The sequence below is a fragment of the Conger conger genome, chromosome 3 (assembly GCF_963514075.1).
Source record: "Conger conger chromosome 3, fConCon1.1, whole genome shotgun sequence".
Lineage (NCBI taxonomy): Eukaryota > Metazoa > Chordata > Actinopteri > Anguilliformes > Congridae > Conger > Conger conger.
Genome location: NC_083762.1, coordinates 30,403,341 through 30,428,525, shown reverse-complemented (window position 1 = coordinate 30,428,525; position 25,185 = coordinate 30,403,341). Strand labels below are relative to the sequence as shown.

At 38.4% G+C, this 25,185-nt stretch overlaps 1 protein-coding gene across 3 annotated transcripts in view; it reads right to left on the bottom strand.

Annotated features, from left to right (window-relative positions):
- LOC133124376 (protocadherin-9-like) overlaps positions 1–25,185 on the bottom strand; it is a 132,841-nt gene that overhangs the window by 93,688 nt on the left and 13,968 nt on the right. Inside the window, exons 2-4 of one of the 3 annotated variants that reach the window (XM_061235526.1) lie at positions 9,938–9,944; positions 6,218–6,231; positions 2,567–2,594 (exon numbers count right to left, since the gene is read on the bottom strand). The exons of the other annotated variants lie outside the window; for them this stretch is intronic. Coding sequence (XP_061091510.1) covers positions 2,567–2,594; positions 6,218–6,231; positions 9,938–9,944 — 49 coding nt within the window. The remainder of the gene's footprint in view (positions 1–2,566; positions 2,595–6,217; positions 6,232–9,937; positions 9,945–25,185) is intronic. 3 annotated transcript variants of the gene reach the window in all.

The following is a 25,185-nucleotide window of genomic DNA, read 5'->3' as shown; positions in this document are numbered from 1 at the left end:
ACACATCTTCCAAGCCTCTCAAGATCACATTTTATCAGGCATTTAGATTAGGTGCATTATATAACTCAAGAGAATATCACATACTGTATTTTGACAATACCATAGTCATAAAAATAGCTAGATGATAACTTGCCTAACTGCATAATCCACAATCTCCTGGATTCCTTCCTTCAGGAATTAATGCATCTCACATAATTTATAAACATGTGTACACTCAGTTTTAATAATAATGGAGTGAGTATCCCATATGAGACATTCATGGATTTCAGTTCAGGCACAGTTATTCACATATCCTCACCACAGATTTGTGTGATTTTGACCACATGCAAACAGGAACTTCAACATCAACATTGGGACATCAGCAAGTCACAAAATGTATTCTTATTCTTATTTTGGTGAAATGAACAGTGTGGCAACTTACTCCACTCTCCCCTACTTTTAAACAGCACTCCAAACTATTACTCCAAAAATTATTGAGAGAAGTATTTTTTTAACTGAGATAAATAGTACATTAGTCTGTTGTTGTTACATGATCAGGGTAGATACAGTAGAGACAGAATTGAACAGATTTCAATAATGTATTTACTGTACTAGAGGTATGCACTTTTCACTCAATGGAATGGTGCTGAAAAGTGGATATCTGGAGAAACTGGACCATTGGTACTCACTAAGGGTGTGCACGGGGTCCAATATTCGGGATTCAGTTCACCTTGGGATCGAAGGTCCAGATATTCAGGATTCAGTTCAGTTTGGGCTCTTGTTAAAGTTTCCTTCATGGAAAATTCAAGAAAATGATGTTAACTAAATATTATGTTTATTCGACAAAACATTAACACACAAGCACACACAAATATTTGCTCAACATCAGAAATAATGTTCTTGTTTAAGAGTTATATGTTACTATATAATTATATGTTTATGTAAATACATTATTTATATTATTTATGTGATACTGTATTTACCTGTACATTCTGCATCTTGACTCTGTATGTGGAGACTATTATTTATCTTTTGATGTTCAAGGTTGAGCATCCATGTTAATATAAACGGTGAGCCATGATGGAAAGATGTGGAAGGACCAGTGTCATTGTATGTATTTTTCCTTTTCTCAAGGTGCAATTTCCAATCACAATGGTAACAGGATATACCGTTTGAAAGCATAAAAACTCATAGTTCTATCTGTATAACCTATTTTAAGCTGCCATGTCTTTAGCGACAATAATTCCTTATTTTGTATCATGTGGGTTGCAAAACAAGTGTGGGGGGACCTACAAGAAATAAGGTAATGTCAGTCTCCTGTTCATGGCAAGGGTCCAGTGAACCAAATGCATAATAGTTTCTAATTCTAAAAATGTGCTAACTTTGATGAAAAAGTGCTACTTAGGATATCTCTGGAGGAATTGTCCATTACGCCATTGCATACTTCTACAGAAGTACTTGTACATAGGAATGCTATTATCTACGTTTTGTAAAGGCTCTCTGGAACATGATGAGCGCACGTAGGAGCCTGGCTGACCAATATCGGTAATCAGTAGCGCAGAAAATGCCTAACCACCATCTAAGTGTAAGAAAATGCAGTTCTGCTTCTCCTCCGCAAAGAACCAACTATGGGCATATTATTGAAATGATGACTAAAAAGCATTTTAGCTATTGATATTACATTTCAAATGGCATAGCATAAAGCAACCCAGCTTTTTTTTTTGCCTGGTTAACGAAACCTTGGCGTTTTCAATACGCACGCTGAGACTGTTGCGCTTCGGCAAAAAACGCTGCGCTTTTGCACGAAAATCCAATTTTCTATGTATTTATTATCCTGACCTTAAACACTGGTTTCAAAACCAAGTATATCATTGTGCACTCAGGTATGCTGTAATTATCTACTGATTTACCATATCACTGTGTGTAATGAGGCTGTGCGTCACAGAGCTCTGGGCATACGTATATCAATGTATTTTTTGCAAAAAGGCCCGTAACAGTTATTAAATTTGGTATGGGAAGTACTGGAATATCACCACTTACAGTGCCCTCCATAATGTCTGGGAAAAAGACCCACCATTTATTTATTTGCCTCTGTATTTGCTTTTGTACAAATTTGAGATTTGAGATGTAGCTAAAGTGCACATTGTCATATTTTAATACAGGGCATTTTGAAGCACATGGACAACCACACAATAAAAAAAACACAAGAAGCATTGGTTGTAAATGCATTTCAATGAAACGGGAGTAAAATAAAAAATAAAATCCCTTGATGAGCCTGACATTCTTGAGGACTTTAAATAATGATACAGTAGCTCTGATTACCATTTTACATTTGCTAACGTGAGTATACAATAATTGGCTTCAATAACGTTTAGCTATGAAATGAAAACTTCACCTCAGGATCCCCACAGCTGACGGCCCTCTGACACAGGACAGTCATTATTCATTTGGATGCAGTTACCTCAGGTATTTTTGTCTGTATAGTTACTAGATGGTTATTGTGATGGTCAAGTACAATTGTCAATACTGTCCACGTACAATGGATTCTTTAAGCAAACTGAACACAATAAAGTGACAGTGGAGATACATTTTTGTTTTTCAAGGATCACATTTCCCTAATGTAAGTACTGTAATATTCTCTTTGGGTACAAATGAGTTTGTTTTCCAATCAAAGAAGGTACAAATTAATTAGATATTGCTTGCTAGGGGTAGGACTTTTATCTATCCGGTACTGCCCCAGTGACAGCCATTTGTACCTTTTCAGGCATTTTTCATTTCACAATTTAAAAATGGAGGAGACTTCTGCTTAAATAAATATTTGGGGGTTAGGTGTCTTGGACTTGGACATACCCAGGGCAGGGACCGAACCGGCAACCCTCCAACTTCCAGACGACTACTCTTACTGCCTGAGCCAATGTCGTCCCATGTTTAATTGCGGGATTAAAATATAATTAATATAATTCACAATGGCCATAGTTTCTTCAAATGGACGAACATCACAGAATTTCATACTGCACAGAGGGACCAGGCAAGGATGTCCACTCTCACCACCCTGTTCATGAATCTCGAGCTGTTGCAATATGTCAAAATTATAACAAAGGGAATCCACAGCATTTACCTAAATGACCCATCAAACTCCCTGTCTGAGGCCATCAAGCTGATATTGTATTATACTAATATTGCAAACAAATACAAATGAACACTACATCCTTAGTAAGATACAACATTCCTTTCTCATTGATACAGCAACCGCAGAAGCCAATACTAGTTCATTCATACTCCATTACTGCCATTGTCGTCTCATGGTCCAGTGACTTACATCCCAGGTTTGACAGTGCAAATGAGCTCATAAAAGCCACAGAAACCTTTCCCTCTAGACGCATCACTGTATTGTTTTACAGCTCCCAGACACACAGTCTGAAGCACTCCCTTGAATGGATTATCAGGTTATTCATTGAGTATTTTGAAGATTTTGAAGTAAGAGTTTATTCTTTTCCTGCCAAATTGTATCACAATCCTTCCTTCTTTCTCATTTTAAGTTTATTTTACAGGACCATGCTGAACCTGTTTCCATGGTCTATTCGGCTAAATGTATTAACTGTAAAAAATTGTACATAAAAGCGGCTTTTTTGACTGACATGTATCCACAGCTAGGCAAAAATTCATAATATAGACAGTTTATTAATATAATTTCACTGTTGCTGGTATTCTTACTTTACTATTTGCGGACTAAATCCCAAGCAGAAAATATTATATTTATCAGTCTTTAATATGATCCAAATATGAACTTCATAGTAATTGTTCTCATTGTAATTATCATTGTAATTGTCCATATACACACAGTGATACATTTATTAGGTAGACCTGTACACCAGCTTGTTAATGCAAACATTGCATCAGCCAATCATGTGGCAGCAACTAAATGCATAAAAGTATCCAGACATTGTCAAGAGGTTCAGCTGTTGTTCAGACCAAATGTCAGAATGGTGAGGAAATATGATCTACATGGCTTTGACTGTGGAATGAGTGCCAGACAGGGTGGTTTGAGTATCTCAGAAACTGCTGATCTCCTGTGATTTTCAGGCCCAAGAGTCTCTAGAGTTTGCAGAGAATGGTATGAAAAACAAAAAAACATCCAGTGAGCAGCAGTTCTGTGGGCAAAAATGCGTTGGTAATGAGAGAAGTCGAAGCTGACAGGAAGGTGACAGTAACGCAAATAACCACGCATTACAACAGTGGTATGCAGAAGAGTATCTCTGAACACACAACTCGAGAAAACCTCTAAGTGGATAGTGTACAGCATCAGAAAAAATTCTAAATAAGTATAATAAACACATAATAAAGCTCGATAAAAGCAGAATTATTAAAAAAAGATGATCATCTTTCTGACAATACACATGAAACTTGTTATTGATATCAATAAAAGCCCTGGTCATATTTCCATAAACAGTGCAGTGTGCCCTTTAAATAAGGAACATCCATCTTCTGTTGTAACTGGGTCCAATACTAGTGCTGTATTTATGTGTGGGGCTGGATGTGAGAGAGAAATGCAGTGCTTTTTAATAAGGGAGATGATGACACGTGATTTGAATTCAGATTTTCCTTGTAAGGGCACCTTATAGCTCTTGCCATTCACATCTTGTCACGTTTCAGGTCTGTCTCGCCATGTTTTATGTTTATTCATGTTGTCTTAGTCATGTAGTGTCTTATCATGTATTATGTTAGTCTAGGTTCGTCATGTTGTTTAGTTATGTTTCGTTACGATTTATTTTCTTGTCATGTCTAGTTGTGTTTCGTACGATTATATTACCTTGTTATGTTGAGTGGTTATCGTCTTAGTTTCGTTTTGTGTCATGTTTTGATTTATGTTTATTGTTACATTAACTGGTCGTTGTTTATGCATACACTTTTACATGTCTTTCCGCAAACCTTGCGTTCCGCCTTTTCTCTCTCTCTCTTTCTGTCATTCACTCCCTAATTGTTTCCTATTGTCTATTTACTAAAACTACTAACGCTAGATCAGGATTGGGTAGAAACTAACAAACGAATCATGTGTTCATGTTACCTTACGTTTCTCGTGCATGTCATTTACTAATTTACTAATGCTAGGGCAGGATAGGTTTATTACTAATGATTACTAATCTCTTTGTTAAACTTGTCATCCATCGCACCTGTTTTCCATTTCCTTGCTACGCTCTAACTAATTGTCTACACCTGTCTACACCCGCATTTCTAGCCCAGTCGCACTACTGTTCACTGCGAAATTGTCTGCCTCTAGTTTTACTACGCAACGCTTGAGCATTAGTTGCTGATTGTTTCACGTTAAGATCCAAGCCTGTTTTACTGACCATCGTTATTGATTTCTGTTTCGTTGACCATTGTTTGTTTTTGACCACGTCCTCGCCTACCGTCTTTGTACTTTTGCCTTTATGGTTTCGACTTCCGCATCGCCCTCGACTACGACTCTGCCTGCCGTCCGCCTGTACATCTGCCCCGCTGACAGCTCTCCTGCTACCGGACCTCCCTGCACGTTTACCGACTACGAGTTTGCCTCTTCCCTCGGCACCGTGCTGTTTGTTTGTTTATTATTTGTTTGGCTGGATCTACGTGTATGGACATTGCTTGTTTTGACTACGCTCCTGGGATTCGTCCCGAATAAAGCCCTGACGGGACTTTATCTAACCTTTGTTTCTGAGTCGTGCATTTTGGGTCCAACCCCCACGCACCCGTCTCACATCTGGCAGCACAGAATCTATTAAGCAGCATCTGTTTTGTGGAATCTTGGTGTGTCACAATATGAATCAATTCAACTGAGCAGCAAGTGACCGAAAAAGTACTTAAGACTACATCTGATCAGGAAATTTGTAAATGATGAGGATCATTTCTCACGGCATCTCACCCTCCTTATTAATAATATTGTTAAACTGAAGAAGGTCTCTCAACACAATGAATCAATGCAGTGAAACAGGCCTTTTGACACCTTGGGCTGCAGTTCATGCATTTCTAATCTGGTAATGTTACATTTAGACACGAAGGGTGATGCATCTTTAGCGCCAGGAATGGCAATACATACATTAATGGGTATGTGACTATTATTGTCAAAAGGCCGTCATTTATATCAGTAAAACACACAATTCTTAGCTGTGATGCAGAAATGTGAATTGAATCATTTAAAACTCTTAACATAAAGATTATGCACTTCTTATTCAGCCTTGTAAACACTGACATGCATTTCCACTGAACAGGAATGTGCTTACTGTAGTATAAGAAGTATGGACAGCCAGCAAGGGATACTGTTCAATGTTCACCATTTCAGATAATATTGAGGATAAACTCAGATCACCTTGATGATGACCAACACCTGTTCATTTTCCAATTAGAAAATTGGGGAAGCAAAGTACTGCAGCCACTATAGCCATGAGGGCTTGTGAAAGTCATCTGGGGAAACATTACACCAAGGTTATAGAAAGCTGGCAACTAGGCCTTTTCTGGATCAATGGTTTCTTTCTATTCTTTTTCATCCCCTCTGAGCATTCTTCTTTTGACTAGTCAGTCAATAAGGGCTGCATACAGGAATAGATGCAGAGTTGTCCCCACTGACTGCCCATCAAAGAAATTCCAAGGCATTGTCACAAGAGGTGACAAATGTTTCAAAAATCTTGGAAATTGAAAAAATTGTGACATGGCACGATGGCATGTAATCTTAGTAGTATTGCCTTTTCTGTGTCTACATGCAGCACTGATAATCTTCTTTCCCTTCATTTATAAACGTTGCATAGGCACAAAATAATGCGTACGCCACTTTCTAAGCAAACTTTGGCATTTATAAAAAACAACCTTGATGGGAAAATGTGCGGTCCTCCACAGAAACTCTGACCCATGTGTACGCACATTAACTGGAGAAATGAGAATCTGCGACTCCGATGGCAATGGGATGAAACGCTCATGACGTAGACCAGGAAAACGGGAAGTAAAACAGGATGTAAAAAGGTATAAAGATTTGCCGGGAGTTGTGGCTGGGTATGGCTGCTGTAAGGACGTGCTTCGTCCCTGTTATACTTATTAAAGTGTTGTATTGTTGAATCTCGCTATACGGGTTCTCTCCCTTCCTAAGTGCAACACAACATTTGGCGACGAGAGTAGTCGAAAATGATACACAACAGATACCACTGTGTAAAATAAATTGAAATATTACCTCACACGTATCATATATGAAGAGTATGATTTAGGATGATAAATATAAACGCAGATGTTGTTGTAAAATAATCCCTGAAATATGTAGACGAATTGTTAAACAATACTTCATGTTATTAAATGTATTCTCATAAATAATATGGTGAACAGTCGGACAAATTACGCTGCACTGATGCCGTTTACAATGCGTCAGTTGGGCAGATACGAGTGCATAGTTTCATATATTGTTATCATATTCATATATTATAATGTTTATAATATTTATAATGTGTTTATTGTTATGGATTTTTGTTCGTTTTATCTCTTAATTTTGTAACTGTGTTTTCAATGGTGCTAGACAAATAATGTGTATTATTATCATTATTATTATTATCCATCCATCCATCCATTATCTGAACCCGCTTATCCTGATCAGGGTCGCAGGTGGCTGGAGCCTATCCCAGCATACATTGGGCGAAAGGCAGGAATACACCCTAGACAGGTCGCCAGTCCATCACAGGGCACACACACCATTCACTCACCCTCACACACTCATACACTCATACACTCATACACTCATACACTCATACCTATGGGCAATTTAGACTCTCCAATCAGCCTAACATGCATGTCTTTGGACTGTGGGAGGAAACCGGAGTACCCGGAGGAAACCCACGCAGACACGGGGAGAACATGCAAACTCCGCACAAAGAGGCCCCGGCCGACGGGGATTCGAACCCAGGACCTCCTTGCTGTGAGCGGCAGTGCTACCCACTGCACCATCCGTGCCGCCCCTTTTTTATTATTATTATTATTATTATTATTATTATTATTATTATTATTATTATTATCACATTCGTTGTGCAGAACTGTTCGTCATTTACAATCAATCAGGATAATTCCCACACCTGTAGCTTTTCAGAGGCAATCAAATGGCTGAAATCCCAATTGTGTGGCAGCAGTGCAATGCAGAAAATCATGCAGATATGGGTCAGGAGCTTCAGTTAATGTTCACATCAACCATCAGAATGGGGAAAAAATGTGATCAGTGATTTCGACCATGGCATGATTGTTAGTGCCAGATGGCCTGGTGTCAAGTCTCACCGTTTTTTGGCATTTCCTTTTTTCCTGCTTTTGAATAATAAATAGCATGTGGAATTGTGGAATTTGATGAAAGGGGATTTGTCCAGTCTTTTGGCTGTGGCTCCATTGTATTTCTTAGTACACCAGGCACCGCCACAATAATCTGTATCCACTGAAATACATAAAATCTTTTCATATTCCACTTCCACTTTGTTTGGGTTTGATCAAACGGGTTCAAGAATAGTAACCATTTTGTTTTGGGTATGTCATTTTCAAGCTTGTGTCAAGGAAAGGGTGATACTTAACAGGGTTAACTGTTGAAAATATTATTATTTTTGAGTGTAGAATCCTTTTCTCTTTTCTTTTTTGTTATGCTGCAGGGACCTGTGTCTCTCAAAATTGTTTGGTTGACTAATATTAAAACCAGGGTTGTTTTTTAAATGAAGGCTATATTTTTATAGATTATAAAGCAATGGTATGTCCTAATGACATCACTCATTAAAGTAGTTCCTACAAAAGTTAATTTTTCTTATAGTTAAATTAATTAGACATCAATGTTTCCAAATACAATGTACATTACTGAATACAAGTGACATTCATCATTGGTAGCCCATTCTAAAAGAACATTCTAGAGAATATGCTGGTATTTCTGTATTTTTTGTTTATTTCAAACATTGGAAGTAGGCTTTGACAGAGTATACAGTAGGTGCATGTTTGCTACACATAAATATTGATGGCACTAGTCATTACTTTCAGAACTCATTCTTTGTAACATATCTAATTTGTTGTTTGCATTGTTTATCAACTTCCCTCCAGGAAACACTGGAACAGAAATATATACAGTATATACTCACATGAGATTCATAAAAATTGATAGAACAAAGGCACTCTGGGCATGCAGGCTACATACGACATTCTTTATTGTGACACTAATTGGTGCAACACCGAATGTAGATGTGATAAGAGCATTTCTTTGCTGGGGCAAGTACGGTGTTTACATCCCCACTCTGTGCCTTTTCTCTCTGCCAATCTGGAGCAGGAGGATGAAATATTAAGGAACAAGCACCGGTGAATGAAAGCTGTGATGAGTGGAGACTTGTAATGTGGTCAGTGTTTCCCCTCACCTTGCAGAGAAATGAGATCTGGGAGAGAAATGACTGTCAGAGCTTGAGGATTCACTTTCACGCCTCATGGATCCTTACCAACTTAATTGTGAATTGGATTTTATGCCCCACTGGAAATTATGGTGTGAAGACTTTCCCCCTCTTTCCGTGCACCATAAAATATGCAATTAGCAGTGCACCTGTAGATTCTGCAAGCTCTCTTCTGCCCTTGAGACAATAATAGCTTGGAGCAAGTCATCATTCAGGCTGCACTCAAAATATATTCTGCCAGTGATGTTGGACTGAAATCAAAACCAGCCCCAGTAGCATATTTCACACGGTGCGTCATTGCATTAAGGACTGAACCTCGGCCCCTTTGGTTTGCACAGGTTAATGTATGAATGGTAATCAGCCCTTCCATCAGAGTTCCTTTTGTGCTTTAGTATTCAGATGGGTTACTTTAAAGTTTCTGTTCGCAAATGTCAAGTAATGGTTTGTGTGCCTATCCACACGAATCATACCATATTACATCGGTCCATAAAGTAATTTAAGTTATACAAAACCTATTGAGCAGTCAGTGTCCATTGTGCTCAAATTACAATTACACTATTATTATTTCAATTACAGAGCCTGACTAGTGTCTTACGGTATCAACCCTTTTTCACATGAAACTCTAGAACCCATTGTACTGTAACAGTGAATTCACTGCAGTGAAATGTGTGAGGGGCATTATCCAACCTCTGTATCACTGTCCTCTCAGGAGCTTTAGACTGTAAGCCTTGTGGGTACTGGAGTACCCAAGGCCACATCTCCACACTGATTTTTCTTAGACAATGATTAAATGCTTTTCATGGAATATTATTTTTCTCATGGCGTGTTCAGAAGTGATGGGGCAGATACAGTAATTCTTCAGGACACAATGATGCTTTAAGCAGAAGCAATTAAGTCTGGAATAGACTTATGGCCTCATCTACATCTACTGGCTGGCTAGCAGGTGTTCATTGGATGGAAAGCTGTCTTGGAAATTGAGATTTCCCACTGAGATGTAAAGGTTATTTAATCTTTGATGTTGTAGAAACAATCCAGAACAGTCCAATGAGTTAGCTTTTCAGAAGACACACACAACCTGTAATAGTCTTGTGTCCACTTCTAAAGCACTAGGATAATGCTAATATTGCTATTTCATAATGCAATTTGAGGATATATAGGTGAGTATACCATATGGAGGTCTCATGATTGATTTATGTGGTCATATAACACATTTGATATTTGTATTAAATTGCATATACAACAAATTCAAAAGTGCATTGAGCTAGTAGTATAAATGGGTGCCACCAAAATGTGAGGATGCCTCCTTAGACTTGTTTTTGTTTTGTTTCTGAATTACAACCCCCACCCCACCTCTGCTCTCCTCATACATACTCTCTCCCCCTTCCATCACTCAAGTTTCCCTGGTGACTAAACAAGACATGGCATCAGCTGTGAATCATTAGGCATGTGGCATATGCCTTGCAGCAAATGAAACACTTTAGTCTGCACTACAATTAATAACCTCATCATTTCATTTCCAGAATAATGATATTGCCACATGTGTGTATAGGTGCATGCTCTTGACACACATTGTCACAATACAATATCATGTACCATGACCCACCATTCCCAACTGTTAGGCATTTTTATTTTAGTAATTATTTAGTCTCAAACTTGTATTTATTCATTTATCTGCTTGGATTTTTGCCTGAATGTCCATATACATCATATATTTTTATTCTTTATATTTCGCCAGCCAAAAAACAGCTAAAATCAGGAACAGGACACAAAACTGTCAACTGTCCAAATGATTCGGATTATACGAAACAATGTAAATGCCAGCATTTCTGGCTTGTGTAAATAAACTGGTGTCTGAAGCATTGGCTAGCTTCATGGTAATTATTAATTTTACCATTTACCAAAAAAAAAAGGAAAATGTTGAAACTGAAGTGAATAAAGCAAGCGTGTTTGTAGTTGCTAGGATATTGAGTTGTTTGTTACAGTGTAACTATTTTTGTGGCAGTTAGATATATACAGATATGTATAACAAAATCAATTTGATTATTTGAAAGATTATTCATTTCTTTGTAAAGTAACAATGGTATAAGCAGGACTATGTATCGAAAGCAAGTCAATCATTTTAATGAAAGCGTTATGTAGGGCAGCTTGACTGGCACCTGGTTGGTGGTTCAAACCCCGGTGTAGCCACGATAAGGTCTGCGCAGCTCTTGGGCCCTTAAGCCCACATTGTTCCAGGGGTGATTGTCCCATGCTTAGTCTAATCAACTGTAAGTCACGTTGAATAAAAGCGCCAAATAAATTACTATAATGTAATGTGTATGTAATGTTTTCAGGGTGAGTAAAATAGGCTGGGGCTTTAAAAAAAATAAATAAATAAACTTGTGGCACCGTGAATAATTTTTTGCTCAATTATACAGTACTTGTTTGCCTTGAATGCAGCACTACATTTTCATCAGAACACATGTTAACACTGAAGCACATGTTTTATGAATTATTAACTTTTGACTACAGGGATAATCCTGGTGTCTTCTGGAAGGTAACCATTTTTTATGGGTCTTAGGTGGGGGAAATGCCAACACAACAGTGTTGTATACTTTAGTAAGGTACAAAATACAGTATTTTACATGTCATGTCACACTCTGACCCCTTCCTCTCTTGTGCTCTTTTCAGATTGCAACAGGTCGAGAATCTGGGGAGAGAAGGAGATTGGGGGTGATTGGGGGTGATTGGGGGCAACCTGCTGCTAGACAAGACTCTACACTTGGCTGTACTTCAACCTAAATATCTAGAACTAGCTTTGCATGTTAGCAGACTTTGTATCAAATCAACACAGGACAATATACACCTCATTCAAAGTGGAACACCTAGAGGAATTTATCGATCAGTATTTCTACAGTTGCGTTATGGAGGAGGCAAACAAAAACCCTAGAATTCAGTTACCAACAAATGGTCTCTTTCTGTTTGTTGCTGAGTTTGTGGGGTTTGAGGTCCATCCCAGAGGAATACACATGCCACTCTTGCAGTGCAACTGTAAAACGTATTGTGAACAGTAGTAACCCTCAAAATTACTGTCAACTGTCAAGAATAATGTCAACTCACAAGTTTATCAGTTGGAACGTTAGGGGCATTGGCTCACCGACAAAACGTTCCAAAGTCCTTAAACATCTTACACAAATGAACCCCAGCTTCTGCCTACAAGAAACACATCTCACAACATCACAACATCTAAAATTCGGAAGTAAGTGGATAGCCCACATATTTTCAGCATCTTATAACTCTAAAAAAGAAGTGTTGCTATACTAATAAATGCAATCCCAAATTCTTTCACAGTATTCTCACATCTTATTGGATTTTCTGACTCAATAATCATAGCAGGAGGAGACTTCAAAACAACCCAAATCTAGACCAATCAAACACTGGAAACAATTACAGAACCTTGCCCTCATCTGTTACAGTGCCAACCACTTACAGTGAAACAATATATAAAGGATTTAGGTCTTAGCGATTGCTGGCGATCAAAGAACACATCAAATAAAGAATACTCCTATTACTCACCCTCCCAGAATAGGTTACTTCCTCATTAGTAACTATGTTATATCTCATATTGACAACTCTGAACAACTCTGACAACTCTGAAATCCATCCAGTTATTATCTTGGACCATGCTTCAAACAAGTACATGAAACAGACCCAACCCCTCCAAGTAGGTGGCGGTTCAACATCTCACTCCCAAGAGACAAGATTTCAACAACTTCCTTTCCAGAGAATGAACATCCTTCCTTGAATTGAACAACTCTCCGGGAACATCATCATCTACACTCTGGGAGACAGCCAAAGCAGCTCTCAGAGGCCATATTATCTTATGTTCTTCATACAAGAAAAGGAAAGAAATGCAACAAACTAAAATTAGACTGAACATTCTTGAACACAATGACACAATTCCCAGCTAATCAGCTTAATAGAAACAAAGAAAATGTCTATAGGGAACTCTATCACTCTGATAATGAACACCACACCCCAATTATCCACTAATTTCTTGACAACATAGAACTTCCTAAACTATCCAAAGAACAGGCCAACACATTAGACCAACCCATAACCCCAGAAGAACTCAAGAAAGCTCCATGCCTAATAATAAATCACCTGGTTAAGATAGCTACGCTGTATAGTTCTATAAACAGTTTTGACAAATCATATTTCCCCTGTTTATAAGAATGGTTAATGAAATGAAATTATCAGGAAATATACCACCACACATGAACAGCACCCTCATTTCAGTTCTGCTCAAACACAACAAAGACCCGACACTCACCTCCAGCTACAGACCACTATGCCTAATGGTTGGCATTTATATAATGCAACAAGATACCCCACCACTGCATGATGATAAACAGTACAATATTTACCTACCCACTCACCAATCCACAGTCACATTTAAGAATGCCCAAAAATAACTGCAGATCAGAAACTCCACCCCATTATAGCCTGCTATATGAACCTGGATAATGGATATATGCTATAGTAATTTTCCAGGTTTACAACAGGTTTCCTTGTTTGTTTTCTGATTGACTTCATTAAAGTCATGTAAAAATCCAGTACAGTTCCATCACAACAATATAGAAGATAGTACCATAATTCAAATAGTTGTTGTATAATTCCAACATCATATACATAGGCCAGATCTGGGGTTATCTCATTTCTGATGCATTACAGTCTTCCACCAGCAAGGGGTCAATGGAGCCTCTCCCTCAATTCATATTTCAAGCAATCCTCCAATTAACTGTGGTAATCATTTAATTTAACCGGGTGCATGAGAATAATAACAGCATAAGGTGTTGGCCTGTTGACACATCAATTTACAGAATTGTTTTAATTCTCTATCAATTGTTTGACTTGGTTTTCATATTTTGTTACATGCCAGTCAATCAACTCATCATTTTCTTTTTTTTTTTAAGATATTTTTTAGGCCTTTTTCAGCTTTATTGGGCAGTATATAGAGACAGGAAGAATGGGGGCGAGAGAGAGGGAAAGACATGCGACAAATTGTCAGACGGTCAGATTCGAACCGTTGACGTCACGGCTCACAAGGAGCATGCGGTCAGTGCTCTGCAGGCTGCGCCACCGAGACACCCCAATCAATGTCATTTTCAACTTAATAGGCATACCTGCTGTTTGAATATAAAAATAAAAAAGAATAATTATTTGAATGAAATGTTGAATGCAGTTAACAATGCCAATGTTTTTTTTTAGTTTAAGCATATTCTCCCTGCCATGACTCCTGCCTAAGGAAAACAATAATATTGTTCAATAGTTTGGCTGGAGTTTCTATCATACTGCATATTAATCAGACCATGTTGTATTTTACTTTCAGCCATTTCCAACAATACCGTTATGTACAAACATATCATTGACTTATTTGTACTTTTGTTACAGCCAAGCATTTTTTTCTAATAGCCTGATGAACTTATTACATTTACTTCATCATCCTACACATTCAAATCACAATGTGCTATAAAGATGGAAAAAATGGCCTTGATAAATTAATTTATCATTTCCTGTAAATTGATATCTCACCTTACCAACCTTCACACACACACCCAAACACACACCCACACACACGTGCACACATACACACACAAACATTTATTTTATAATAATGCATGTGATGAATGAATTTTAATTCATTTCATTCTGACACCACTTATTGATATACCACTGAATAGACCAATACAATGCTCATGTAACAAACAAACAAATCTACTGCTTGTTAATGCTATAATTTCACATAAGTAATTTTCCAAATTTATGTTATGAATGCTTTCAAGGTTGTTGCTTTTTTTTTTTCATTTAGTTTAGCATAGCCTTTACAATTTAGAATTTGTTTGTTTATGGAACGAAACATGTCATGCCAAAGCAATACAGGATTACTATTATCAAAGGCATAATGTTTAACAACAAACGTCTTTGCCAGGCTAAAGCCATAAGTAGCTGATCAATCGATGCAGATTGACATGTTTCTTAGCCAATCAACCCTGAAAGATGTCTCAAAAAAAAAAAAAGTTCTGAAAATATATTGTGTTATCATTAAACTATAACCATTTTCATCTGGAATGTCTTTTTGAACTAAATATAATAGCCACTAAATACAAATTTATATTAAAACAAAAGATTCCATGAAAAATAGACTGAATAATTATGGAAGAATTCCTGAACATTACCCACTCTAGGCATCATGTCACGTTTCAGGTCTGTCTCACCATGTTTTATGTTGATTTATGTTTATTCATGTTGTCTTAGTCCCGTAGTGTCTTATCATGTATTATGTTAGTCTAGGTTCGTCATGTTGTTTAGTTTATTTCTTGTTACGATTTATTTTCTCGTCATGTCTAGTTATGTTTCGTTACGATTATATTACCTGGTTATGTTGAGTGATTATCGTCTTAGTTTCGCTTTATGTTATGTTTCGATTTATGTTTATTGTTACGTTAACTGGTCGTTGTTATGCATACACTTTTACATGTTTTTCCGCAAACCTTGCGTTCCGCCTTTTCTCTCTCTCTCTCTCTCTCTCGTTCTGTCCTTCACTCCCCTAATGTTTCTATTTGTCTATTTACTAAAACTACTAACGCTAGATCAGGATTGGGTAGAAACTAACAAGACTAATCATGTGTTCATGTTACCTTACGTTTCTCGTGCATGTCATTTACTAATTTACTAATGCTAGGGCAGGATAGGTTTATTACTAACGATTACTAATCTCCTTGTTAAACTTGTCATCCATCGCACCTGTTTTCCATTTCCTTGCTACTCTCTAACTAATTGTCTACACCTGTCTACACCTGCATTTATAGCCCAGTCGCGCAACTGTTCACTGCGAAATTGTCTGCCTCTGTTTTTCACGCAACTCTTGAGCATTATTTACTGTTTGATTACACGTTACGATCCACGCCTGTTTACTGACCATCGACTATTGATTTCTGTTTTGTGACCTTCGTTTTGTTTCTCGACTACGTCCCCGCCTACCGTTTTTGTACTTTTGCCCCGCTGATTGTTTCATGGTTTCGACTCCCGCTTCGCCCACGACTACGCCTCTGCCTGCCGTCCGCCTGTTCATCTGCCCCGCTGACAGCTCTCCTGCTACCGGACCTCCCTGCACGCCTACCGACTACGAGATTGCCTCTTCCCTCGGCACCGTGCTTTTTGTTTGTTTTGTATTTGTTTGGCTGGATCTTCGTGTATGGACTTTGCTTGTATTGACTACGCTCCTGGGACTCGTCCCGAATAAAGCCCTAACGGGACTTTATTTTACTATTGTTTCTGAGTCGTGCATTTTGGGTCCAACCCCCACGCACCCGTCTCACATCATCTGTGAAGTGGTCTAGTGGTTTAAAATGTACCCTGAACTTAATAAAATGAAAAACTCAGTTAGATAAATGTAAACTCTGTGATCACTTTATTAGGTAGACCTGTACACCAGCTTGTTAATGCAAATATTTCATCAGCCAATCATGTGGCAGCAACTAAATAGATAAAACCATCCAGATGTGGTAAAGAAACAGTTTTTCAGGCCTAATATCAGAATGGGGAAGAAATGTGATCTAAGTGACTTTGACTGTGGAATTAATGTTAGTGCCAGACAGGGTGGATTGAGTATATCTGCTCATCTCCTAGGATTTTCATGCACAACAGTCTCGAGGGTTTGCAGAAAAACAAAAAGCATCCAGTGAGCAGCAGTTCTGTGGGCAGAAATGCGTTGTTAATGAAACAGGTCTGAGGAGAAGGGCCAGACCATATGAAGCTAACAGGAAAGTTACAGTAATGCAAATAAACACCCATTAGAACAATTGTATGCAGAAGAGCATCTCTGATCACACAAGTTTTTGGACTTAATAAGTCTAAAAAATAAGTCAAATAGACTGTGGTATTCAAGTGATGATTGTTTGGTATTAACTGGCCTTAAGTGTGCCAAGAAAACATTCCCCACACTATTACACCACCACCACCAGCCTGGACTGTTGACACAATGCAGGTTGGGTCCATGGATTCATGTTGTTGGCGCCAGATTCTGACCCTAACATCTGTATGCCTCAGAAGAAATCTGTGCCCACTGCAGTCTCAGCTTCTGGCTGACAGAAGTGGAACCCGACGTGGTCTTCAGCTGTTGTGCATTCTGAGATGCTTTTCTGCTCACCACGACGGTAGCCTTTCTGTCAGCTCAGCATATCTGCATGATATTATGCACTGCACTGCTGCCACATGATTGTCAGATTAGATAATCACATGAATATGTATGTGTCCAGGTGTTCCTAATAAAGTGCTCAGTGAGTCTACATAAGCCTTTTTAGTTCGACTTCCATACAGAAGTTCTAGTGGAACCATCTTTAATATTATAATTCAGGCAATATCTAATTCTCACTTAATACACTTGGTGAGATAATAGCATATCCATATAATGACAAGTTAAATAGCTATGGCTGATGAACAATAAAAACTAGCAAGATCTGACCTCCTGAGCCACTTTGATTGACAGCTGTGAGTTATTTGACAGATTAGCATCAAGGAGAATGGCAACTTTAAACCTCTGCACCATCTTGCACTGTATCAGTGTGCTTGTTATTCCTGTCTCTTTAATGAATTAGTGCTATGTACGGCACTGAGGACCCAGACGCAGACCAAGGGATAATCCAAAAATGTTGTTTAATAGTCCAAGTTCAAAGCCAAGACATCCAAAGACAATGCCAACAACAGAAAGCAAAAGAATGGTCTAAATCCAGGTGATCAGAAGTAGAAGGTACAAAAGGGCTAAGGCAAAAATCGAAGTAGAAAAAACAAAGCAAATAATCTAAACCAAGAAAGCAGATGGGCAAACAAAACCAGAGGGCAAGGCAAACTCGAAAACAAATCAGAAGGAATCTCAATAACAGGCGTACAAAGAACAAAGCGGAAACTCAGGTTTAAATACATGAGGGAAGGTAACAATCTAGGCGGGACTCGGGAGAAAGGTGGGCTAAACAAATAGACAACAGGTGGCAAACATAATAGGGTAATAATACAATCACAGGGGGGAGACAAAATCACGGACTGGATGCACGATAACACTCATGTAAAACATATGGCTCCGGATTAGGGGGTAGACATTTGCATAGATTGAAGAAGTAGTGATAGTAAGAGACAGGTGCGAACCCTTCGCTGAAACTAGGCAAGTAATCAGGGACAGCATAGAAAGGCAGAGTTATAGAACAGTGCGGAAAACTAAGAGATTGCATTACTGAGTTAGTTACGTGATAAATCTTAACTACCCAATTAAAGTGACTGTTAGTTAGTTAGTTAGTTAGACAGACAGTAAGTGTATTAATCAGATTAGTACAGTACAACATCTAGATTAGTAGTAGTTAGTAAGAATAGTGCTTTACAATATTTAAATATCGAGAGAAGTCCGAAGTAAGGAATGCGAGTCTGGAAGAAATGTTGAAAACCCCGGAAACTACCGGAACCACCCGAATAGTGAGGCACGCAGACAGGGGAGTCACTTGGGCTCATAAACATTCAGACACAGACATAACAGGGGATCACGAATGTAATAACTGAAATGGGAACAATAGCCAGATAAGCATGATGATGAATAAATAACAAGAATGAACAATAATAACACTAAAAACAGACAGAACAAACTTAGAACATTACAATAAGCAGTAGTACTGTGCATGGGGACCCAGCTATCATGGCTAGCCAGCTATTTCGTTGGCTGGTAACGGCAGCTATGTAATGTTACCAAATTCTGGCCAACCACTTGCAAAGAGGCTCACAAACCCAGCTAACAACCACTATCCATAGAGGTCTCCTCTTACACTCCTCCTCCTTCTTCTATTGGACACATACTTTTCAGACACAGAAAAACGGCCACCCCCAGAAACGCATTGAAGAGTTTTCAGAACAACAAATACAGGTACACAAGCAAGGTATTGGGCAGAATTGAACACAGACACAGGTTGCCAGTCAATCACAGTAATAACTGAGCATGTTTGTTTTATAATATTTTTAAGGTGAAAATCCTGCGGAGTATGCCTTTATCTACTGTATGTGAGGCATTAAAACTAAATTCAACACAGGATGTGAGGAGGCTGAGTAACTTTTAAGAATGTAAGAACTAATAGTGATGAGAACAAGACCCTCAGCCCAACTAGACTCCCTAGTTAACTTTAAGATTAAAGTTTTTGTTGTCAATTATCGTGAATTTCATCAAGACGTTATGCTCACAAAGTTGCCAATCATATTAGTCTTATGCTGTATCTCACACCACAGTAAAACATTTTGCCTCTATCTATAACCTCCATGGGACACTTTTATTCATCTTATCAATGCAACTGTACCTTAGCCCAGTGGTACTAAACGTCTGTTACAGCATCCTCCCTGTGAAGGTCCCCAAATGCTAATTTAGCCAAAGGAATGCTGCAGTGGCAGTGTTTTTTCTGCCAGCAAGACCGCTTAATATTCTCCCCAAGTCAATTATGGCTGAGGGAGATGGCTCAGGATTGATTGTTTGCTTTTGATATTACTGTGGTCAGGACAGATTCCATTGCACAAATTGATGTTGGCATTTGTTAGGCTGCAGGATTTAGGAAAATTAAATATAATTTTCTGAGCTTTTACTGGCAAAATGAGACATGATGGGGGTTTATCATCCTTAATGAGCAAATTATCATTAATCTTGCAATGCCTATTGTCAGTTTTTTCTATCTTGATATTCTTGAATGGCTACTTTTTATGTGGGGATATAAATGATTTGTCCAACAGGCAATTAGATTTTAAGATTTTAGACTATAGGATGACACTCAATCTAACATCGACACTAAAAGCTGGATTAAGTCCCTGGGCATAGCTAGGGCTGTGCATTGTGCAATTAAAACCTGAGATTTTCCAGGGTACAATGTACATCACAGTTCAATCAACCGTGACGGTTACCATGTAGACACAAAGATTCCCTTGCTAAATTATTGTTAATGTTAAATTATTCATTCACTATTTATCCTATACCAACATATTATGTTTTTACTCCATTTTATTCCCTCCATTTCTGTAATGTTTCTGTTTCTAGCCTGTTAGTTTATTTGTCATTGTTGTTATTTATGATTATTGCATATCTGGTTTATTGTTATCCATTACAGTTCATTGCATTTGTCATCCAGGGTTATGTCTGTGACTGTATGTTTCCGAGCCATAGTCACTCTCCTGTATGCGTGCCGCACTATTTGGGTGGTCAGAAATTTCCAGGTTTCAACGATTCCTTCTCAGCCTCGCATTTTCTTACTTCCTGCTTTCACATTAATTCATGTTGTATAGCACAGATACTCATTATTGTATTATTGCCCGTCATGTTCCTCACCTGTTGTTTAATTGTTTAGCCCTCCTCACTCCGGTGCCCTGCCTAGTATTTCGCTTCCCTTCATGCATTTATACCCCACTCTCTGGTAGATACACTGTCAGAACGTTGATCAATATTCAGAGCCGAGTTATTTGAGATTCCTTACGACATCCTCTGCCTGTTTTTCGAGTTTGCCTAGCCCCTTGATTTGTTTGCACATCTGTTTATTTGGTTTTGGACTTTTCCTTCTGCTTTCATCGACTTTGATTTTGCCAAGCCCTTTTGTTTTAGATTTTGCCAGCTCTCTGACTTCCTGGATTTTGATCTCTGCTTTTGTTCATTACTTTTCTTTTGGATCTCGATTTGGCAAACCTGTCTTGTGATCTCTTGGGTTATGACTTGGACTGAATAAAGACTACGTTTTTGGATACTCCTTGGTTTGCGTTTGGGTCTTCGGAACTGTACATGACAATTTCTATTCCATATCGAAGAAAAACTTTAACCATTAACCTCTGCCAACAACTAATAAGCCAACACTGATGGTAAAGTGTACGCTTATTCTCAGGGAGGCAGTTTACAGTATTTGCTGCAAGCAGCAACAGTATCTGCATAGCCTACCAAGGGTCATACTTTCATGTAAAAAGGTGTGGAGGAGTTCTTCCTTTTAAAACTACTTTCAGAAGGTTCACGGATCACTGTGCTCAACCAGCAAAAGATGGAAGAGGATACATGTGTGTTCAGCGGTTATAGTTCCAACTGTCTAACTTATCCAAAAACAACATCCCTGCACTGGACCGGACTGCTTGCAATCGATAATAACTGACCCTAAAATTTAAGGGATGCCTGTGTATTGATCATTTTAGCTTTGAGGAGATTCCATCATGCCTAATTACATAATTCAATTGCAATGCTCTTCTATTTGTATAATGAATCTAAATGTAACTTTCCATTGAATGTTAATTCTTTTTCACTTTTTAGCTACAAATTGTTTTTTATTAGTGCGATAACTTTTCCAAGAACAGACAATGAAAAAATACATTTTTACGTAATATCAAAAGGGCAACTTTGATTATGTGCACATACATTTTTCATGCACATCCTTTAGGCTATTTTTCATTGTAATCACCTGCATCTATGACTGTATCATTTTGACAAAACATAGAGATAAAGCCTCGTTATTTAAAACTTGACAAAGGCCCCCAAATGCACATGGTCAACAAGAGCAAGGGGAACCAGGCGAAGACTGATTTAAGAATAACCACTCACTTGTTCAAGTGTCAGGTCATGAGCTAGCCCTATTCATGAGAGTGCCCTGTGATCTCAGCCTGAAGATGCCTTCAGATGTATTCTTTAAAGGACCATCATTGTGTAGAATCGGAGAAGCAAGCGCAGAAGGAATGTGGGTTCCACACAGGAATGCCTGACACACAGAGAGCCCACTTTTTCAAAGCGAAGTCCCCCGAGAGGGGATACAGGGCAGACTCAGTCACTCTGTCACAGATTGTGCATTGTTTCCATCTCTCGACCAAGAGCAAGCTTTCATGGAACACGTCTTTAGCCTCATAATATCTAGTACTGTGACGCATTTCCTCAAATCTTTGTCAAAATCCTTTAGACTGAGATTAAATAAATTAAGTAAAATGTTATTGACAATTTCACTTTGATTTTATATACAATAATTGTTAAGTGTGCCAATCATTTTGACACCTATAGTTTTCAGGAAAAGAAATGTATGTATTGGAATAAAGTATATAGTTTCCCCAAATGCGTGAACATATCATGTATGTAATCTGTGTTATTTATTATATGAAGCCTATTTTCTTCATTTTCATAACGGGTGCCAATAATTCTGGAGCCCACTGTATATATACATAAATATATACATATACATATATGAAACATATCTAAAATACATATATACAATATATAATATACAATATATAAGTTGTGTGGTCAAGGTGTAATGTATTCAAGACACAATAAAACAATTAAGATATGAAGCCAGAAAAGCAGGGAAATTAGGATAAGACTGCAACAGCCAATTCAAAAATGCTATTACAGTAAGCATGCTTCTGTGCACTTAACAATAAAGTAATGATGAGGGATGATGTATGGGTAGAAATGTGTCATATCATTTATGAAGTTTTATGAAGAAAATACTATATCAGCTTTGGTGCATGCCAACCCAGAAAAGCGGAACTCAATTTATGCCAACCAAATAACTTCAAGATCATCTCAATTACAGCAGACATGGCCAACAGTCAAGTGCATCCCACGAGACACCACAAACAAATAGCCAGAGAGCAACAACAATACATTAGGTTAATTGTTACTGAAATCAATTTTTGTTACAAAAATGCTAGCAAGGCATACAAAGGCTGGAATCCTCCCGACGGCCTTCTTCCTTATTTTGCATTCAGGCACCTGACATGTTTTCATCCAGAAAAACATGGGGGACAAATAATGATTCAAAGCTGTGGCCCCTTGCTTGAAGCAGAAGTAGGCAAGGATGGTTAATCACGTACATCCCATCATGTACACCCCAGACATAAGTTTGGAATCACCATGCCCTTTGGGAATCACCATGCCCTTTTTAAAACAATTCACACATGGTCAAAGCACAGACTCAGAGCTTTTCTTAAAGTGTATCTTTATACATTTTGGTTTCACCATGTAGTAATTACAGCATGTTTTATACGTAGTCCTCCATTTCAATGTTTGAGACAAATTAGCATAATCATTGACATTTACATTACATTTTAGTAATTTAGCAGATGCTTCTAATCCAAAAGCAATAGCCATTGTAAGCGCTTAAAGTGTTTATTTTTTTAATATAGGGTGTACAAGAGGGGTAAATAATGAGAGAGGACTAAGGACTCAGGTACAGTCTGAAAAGGTGTGTTTTCAGTCTGTATCGAATTATGGGGAGGTATTCTACTGTTCTGACAGTGGTAGGCAGGTCATTCCACTACTGAGGAAGAAGAACAGGCATGAGACAACAAACAGTAAAGTGGACTACTTGTTTATTTTCTTTTTCCCTGATTCCCTGAACTTATTCTGTGATATTAGCCAATATATACATTCTTTCAAATCCACAATGCCTATTGCTAAACAAAATGCAAGAACAGTGTTACAGCAGTAAAATCTATTCTTTATTTTGTATGCTTTCCTGCCCCCCAGGACCACAGTTGGCCACCTTTGCCCTAATCTCTAATGTTGAAAGACCAAGAAGTGGACAACATTTTCCTTTTTAAGAATGTACTGTTGGGAATAGCCAATATTAATAGATAAAAGTAGGTCTTCGACTAGGCTTTCAAAATGTCTGTTTTCAGGGCCTGGCTTTTCAAGCACTTGTACTAGTACTTGCACTTGTACCGGTAAAGATTGGGACAAATGGCTTCCCTTTTTGTATTTGCATTTAGGTATTTGTTTGGTCGAACAGTGCAAGGGCTCCTGGATCTGATGCATGCAAGCTGGGGAAGGAAAAGCTCAGCTGCACCAGCTGAGGGAGTGGTGGGCTATGTGTTGCAGGTGCGAGAACAGTCTCACCCTGGTAGACCTGCAGAAAGCCCAAGAGAAGCAGAGGCTCTGGCATGATTGAAGTGCCTGCTTGCGAGAGTTCCAGCCCTGTCAGAAGGTTCTTCTGCTATTCCCAACCAATGGACCCAGTCTACGGCAGAATTAAACCACTGGACATAATGAAGACCTGGGATGACCACCTCCAGAGGGTGCTGTGCAATATTAACACTGTTGGACTAAGGCTGCACAGCACAAAGTGTGCATGGGTGCGGCATGTGACGAAGTGCCTGGGGTATCAGCTGGACAATGGAAAGATCCATCCCCAGTGGACAAAGTTGAGGCAGTGCGGAATGGCCCATGACCCAGGACTAAATGACAGGTATCAGCACTCCTTGACCTCATTGGTTGGTATCAGTGATTTGAGACAGACAGCGGAGGACGAGGCAGCCAAACTAACCGAGAGGGTTAATTGGAAGAAGTATCCACAACCAACATGTTTTGCTTTGAAAGTACTGCTACTGGAATTTGTAAGGGATCCATGAAATTATGAACTGCACGGCACCCAGTCTTTCTCTGATACATTTTTTAATTATCAACACTATAAAATGTTGATTTACTTCCAGCCTTGGAGCGATTTTGGAAGTGAGTATGCAAACATTTTACAAATCTGTGCTGAATGCATCAGCTTTTAAAGTTCAGAGATTAGCCCTACTGATGGTTCTTCTGCATTTGTAATGGTGCTTTTACTGCAGAATATAATGTAGCCCAGCTGTAAATACAGGCCCTGCAAATTAAATAAATTCTATATTTTATGTAGTAGAATTTCAAAACAGTAGGCATTGGAAATATGTAGGAAAAGCTATTGTTAATGTTCACACAGTGATTCCACTGCATTTTCAGAGATTAAAAAGCAAG